This window comes from Penaeus japonicus, unplaced genomic scaffold (assembly GCF_977035675.1).
Source record: "Penaeus japonicus unplaced genomic scaffold, GWHDUDI00000001_assembly GWHDUDI00000003, whole genome shotgun sequence".
NCBI lineage: Eukaryota > Metazoa > Arthropoda > Malacostraca > Decapoda > Penaeidae > Penaeus > Penaeus japonicus.
In genome coordinates, this window is record NW_028234405.1 from 46,741,315 (window position 1) to 46,746,314 (window position 5,000).

At 44.7% G+C, this 5,000-nt stretch overlaps 1 protein-coding gene across 1 annotated transcript in view; it reads left to right on the forward strand.

The window, feature by feature from the left end:
* The window catches only part of LOC122254809 (glutamate receptor ionotropic, kainate 2), a 259,618-nt gene that overhangs the window by 254,373 nt on the left and 245 nt on the right, over positions 1-5,000 (forward strand). The window contains exons 10-13 of the mRNA XM_086533544.1: positions 2,451-2,564; positions 3,117-3,323; positions 3,891-4,114; positions 4,373-4,510. Of these exons, the coding sequence (XP_086389670.1) occupies positions 2,451-2,564; positions 3,117-3,323; positions 3,891-4,114; positions 4,373-4,510 (683 nt within the window). The remainder of the gene's footprint in view (positions 1-2,450; positions 2,565-3,116; positions 3,324-3,890; positions 4,115-4,372; positions 4,511-5,000) is intronic.

A 5,000-nucleotide genomic window follows, 5' to 3' on the forward strand; every position in this document is an offset into this window, starting at 1 on the left:
TAATTCAACCTTTGTTGAAAAAAAAAACAGACAAAAAATATAAATAAATAAAAAATAATAAAAAAATAGACCAAAAAAAAACAAAAACGAAAATAAGTGAAATGATTGAACCTTTGTGGCCTAACACGCTCTTTTTGTCTCTCTCTCTCTCTCCACCGTAGTTCGGACACTTCCTCAAAGTAAGAATCACCACTTCACATTCTAGTCGTACCTCTTTTGTTTGTTTGTTCATGACTTCTGTTCCCTTAGCTCTCCTCCCCCTTCACTACACTTCCCCTCCACTTCCCTTCCCCGCCACTTCCCTTCCATTTCTCCTCCACTTCCCCTCCACTTCCCTTCCCCGCCACTTCCCTTCCATTTCTCCTCCACTTCCCCTCCACTTCCCCTCCACTTCCCCTCCACTTCCCTTCCCCGCCACTTCCCTTCCATTTCTCCTCCACTTCCCCTCCACTTCCCTTCCCCGCCACTTCCCTTCCATTTCTCCTCCACTTCCCCTCCACTTCCCCTCCACTTCCCTGCCACTTCCCCGCCACTTCCCCGCTATTTCCCCTCCACTTCCCCTCCACTTACCCGCCACTTCCGCACTGCTCTAGCTTCTTCATCCCCTCCCCTCCCCTTCCCTCCCCCACCCCTCCCTCCCCACCACAACTCCGCCACTTCCCCACTGTTCTAGTTTCCCCCTCCCCTCCCCTCCCATCCCCTCCCTCCCCACCACATCCCTGCCACTTCCCCACTGCTCTAGCTTCCCCTCCCTTCCCCTCCCCTCCCCTCCCCTCCCCCCTCCCCTCCCCTCCCCTCCCCTCCCCTCCCCTCCCCTCCTCACCACTTCCCCTCCCATCCCCTCCCCTCCCCTCCCCTTCCCACTACATCCCCACTGCTCTAGCTTCAGTCCCTCCCTCCCCCCACCCACCCACCCACCTTCATTCCCCCCCCCCCCCCTCCCCTTTTCCCCTTCCTTTGTATTTTATCTTTCCAATGATTCCCTATTTTTTTGGGGACTATCATTTGTCTTTTTGTTTTTTTTCATTAGAAGACACAAATGCATAGATTTATAGATTAGATATAAGTAAGGTTGTATATACTCGTATTGTGATGACCTTTTGACCCTGTATTGATTGAGAATCTACGGTATTTTTCACTGCACCTTCACACTGTAAAGAAAGTATTACTCACAGTATTATCCCTCACACAGTATTTCCCTCGGCCTACCTTTATAAAGCCTAAAGGAACACGTTCATTGCTCTTCTTTTATCTTATCACCTTATAAAGTATTCACGCTTTACAGCACCTTTTTTCTTACATATGGAGAATGATTATTTCCAGTATCATTATATCATCATATCCCGTTTCAAACCGGGATGAAGATTACTTAAGTTTACCCTATGATCAGGAAAACGTTTTCTGTCAATACGGTTTTCTCTCACGTCTACGAAACAAATATTAGCTTTTTATCATATGGTAAATTTGCTAAAGTAAAAAAAAATGATTCTTCGAAAATTAGTTGCTTTCATGAAATGTAAAATACACCATGATGTTTGATATCAAAAGTATGTTATATGAATTACTGAATCACTTTGCGTGTCAAGTTAATATCAAGATAATATAATGATAATTGCACTAATAGTGAATGCAATAAAGAATGTGATTATCTTTTAAATAATAATTCATTTTATCAATATCTCCGTATCACACTATTTATATTTATGCATTGACATAACTATAAGTGTACATATATGAAAGGACATTTCAGACAAGACAAGGGGGGGGAAGTGGGAGAAGGAGGGAGGAAGGGGGAGACGAAAGGGGAGGGGAAGAGGGAGGGGGAGGGGGACACGAAGGGGGAGGGGAAGAGGGAGGGGGAGGGGGAGACGAAGGGGGAGGGGAAGAGGGAGGGAGAGTGGGGTGAACAGGGAGGGGAAGGGGAGGGAAGGGAAAGAGGGAGGGGAGGGGTGGAGGTGGAGGAAGGGTGAGGGGAAGAGGATGGGGGAGGGGAGGAGGAGGGGGAGGGGAAGGGGGTAGCCTGTCTATATGAAGAGGGGAAGAATGTATACTTCCTATACCTGACGACTCTTTCTTTTTTTCAAATTGATGAAACCACTTCACCATCATTAATATTTTGACAATACCTCATCTCATTGCGGTCATTACTAACATCAACAGATACCGTCTCAAGCATCTTTCATCCCCCCACCCCTTTAATAAAGATAAATAAATAAAAAATTATGAAAAATAGAATAAGATAAAAACATACAAACATCAACACCTAACTACACACCCCATTAAAAAACAAAAAAAAAAAAAAAAAAAAAAAAAAAAAGAAAAAAAAAAAAAAAAAAAAAAAAAAAAGATCACCACACTCCTCATCACCATCACCACCAGTCCCAACACCATAAAACTCACCACCACGACCATCACCTCTTAACACGCTCTAAGCTCCCGCTCTTCCACAGGCTGGCACGTGGAGGCTCGAAACCGGAGCGAATTACACAAGAACATTTCAGGAAACGCTGAAAAAAGTGGTCGACGGATTGCAGAACAAGACGCTCGTTGTTTCCGTGGCTTATGTAAGTCCGAAGTGTTGATCTGTTGCGCTTGTCTGTTGGTATTCATGGTCTGGTTATGTATTTGGTTCTTTATTTATTCATCTGTATGTCTGTCTGATGATTTGTTTGTGTGTCATGTGATTGTTTATTCATTTAGCTGAATGCCTGTTTGTCTGTCTATATGTCTTCCTACCTACCTATCTATATATCTAGATAACTATTTATCTCTATATATATTTATATCTACATCTATCTATCTACATCTAAGAGAGAGAGAGAGAGAGAGAGTAAGAGAGAGTGAGAGAGTAAGAGAGCAAGAGAGAGAGGGCAAGAGAGATATATATAGAGAGAGAGAGAGAGAGAGAGAGAGAGAGAGAGAGAGAGAGAGAGAGAGAAACACAGAGAGAGAGAGAGAGAGTATAAACGAATCTCCATAAACACACCACACAAACACACCACACCGCACAAACAACCAACAGATACACCAACTTACCATCCACACATAACCACAAGTAATTCCCCCAACCACCCCGACCTCACATGAACTCACGCCCTTCCTCCTTGCACACCCAGAACGACCCATACATCATGAAGAGAGAGAACGCAGAGAACCTCTCGGGAAACGACCGCTTCGAGGGCTTCTGTCTCGACCTCCTGACGGAAATCGCGAGTATCCTCAAGTTCAACTTTACGGTCGTTCCGGTCTCCTCCAACGCCTACGGGTCGAAGAACGCCGAGACCGGAGAGTGGAACGGCATGATCAGGGAGCTGCTCGAACATGTAGGTGGATTTTGTGGATGGGGGGTGGATGTGGGGTTTGAAGGGAGTGGGTTTGGGTGTGGGTGTGGGTGGGATCTTTGGGTGGGTTTAGGGGTGTGGGTGGCTGCGGGTGTGTGTGTGTGTGTGTGTTTGTGTGGCGTATGTATATATATTTTTTTTTTTCTTATCACTGTCAGAGAGTCCGTTTTATAAAAAGTTCAAAGATCACATATCAAGACATATTTTTAAGCTAATAACATTGACTCATTTCCAGCACTCACATCTGTCCTTTTTTTATATATAAAACTGCACTAGATATCTAAACAGCATCAATAGCCATCCATCCTGCCGTAGAAAAAAAATATTTGCAAAAATAGTCAAACCTATAAATAGGAATTTTAAGGAAAACGAAAGAAATACGGACTATATTCATAAAACTTCCCACGTCAAACCAACAAAAAACCCTATTCCAAAATATCCAAAATACTAAAAACAACCACAAGACATCCTTAGCATCATCATCCCCCCTTCCTCTTCCTCCTCCTCCTCCTCCTCTCGTTCTCAGCCTCCTCCTCCTCTCGTTCCCAGCGCGCCGACATGGCCATCACAGATTTGACGATCAACTACGAACGCGAACAAGTGGTCGACTTCACAATGCCGTTCATGAACCTCGGCATCTCCATCTTGTACAAGAAACCTCAGAAAATGGCGCCATCCCTTTTCTCCTTCCTGTCCCCTCTGTCCCTCGAGGTCTGGATTTACATGATCACTGCCTACGTCGGCGTTTCGATCCTCATGTATATTCTTGCGAGGTGAGTTTCCCTTTCGGGTTGAGGGTTGTTGTGGGATTGGTTTCTCCTTTGTGGGGGGTGTGGGTGGAGTGGAGTTTAAGCCTGTCGAAGGCGTGGGGGTGATTTGTGGTTCTCGTTTGATTGTGTCTGTTATGCGATATACTTTATCCATTTATGTGATATGCTATTTAGAGGGTTGGTCTGTGTTTTGAGAAGGAGCTGATGTGGTTTCTTGAGGAAGTCGACGAGAAGTATTACTCCTTTCTTCTGTCCCTACAGGTTCACGCCATATGAGTGGCAGAACCCTCACCCGTGCGACCCCGACCCCGACACGCTGGAGAACCAGTTCACCATCCTGAACTGCCTGTGGTTCGCCATCGGTTCTCTCATGCAGCAGGGCTGTGATTTCCTTCCACAGTACGTCATGGGATTCATTGTACCAGATAACGTCGAAATTTATTAAATCAGGGATGAATCAGTTTGACATTCAATGCACTGTACGCCAACAAAATCAAGCATGCAAGCACGTACGCATATACGAACGTACGAAGAAGTTACACTGGAGATTAATCGAATATGCGTATTCATTGGCAAGATACACATAGCAAAACTGCATACATAAAGTACAGTTTCACTTAGACATCCAAGCAAGTAACTCTTCCATACATCCAAACACACCAAGGCAATTTAGCTCAGTATATCAGATCGTAGCGTAAGTTTATCCCTGTGATCAATTTTTGGGTTACAGAATTGTTTTTGTTTTTTGTCCTTCTTATTTATATATCGGGAGAAACTAGGCCAGAAGAAGTGGCTGTAGGGTCAATTGAGTGCCCCCCCAAAAAGGCTGGTCTCACCACCGATTTAGATAGAACACCACGTCGACTCGTACATAGCCAAAACCGGTATT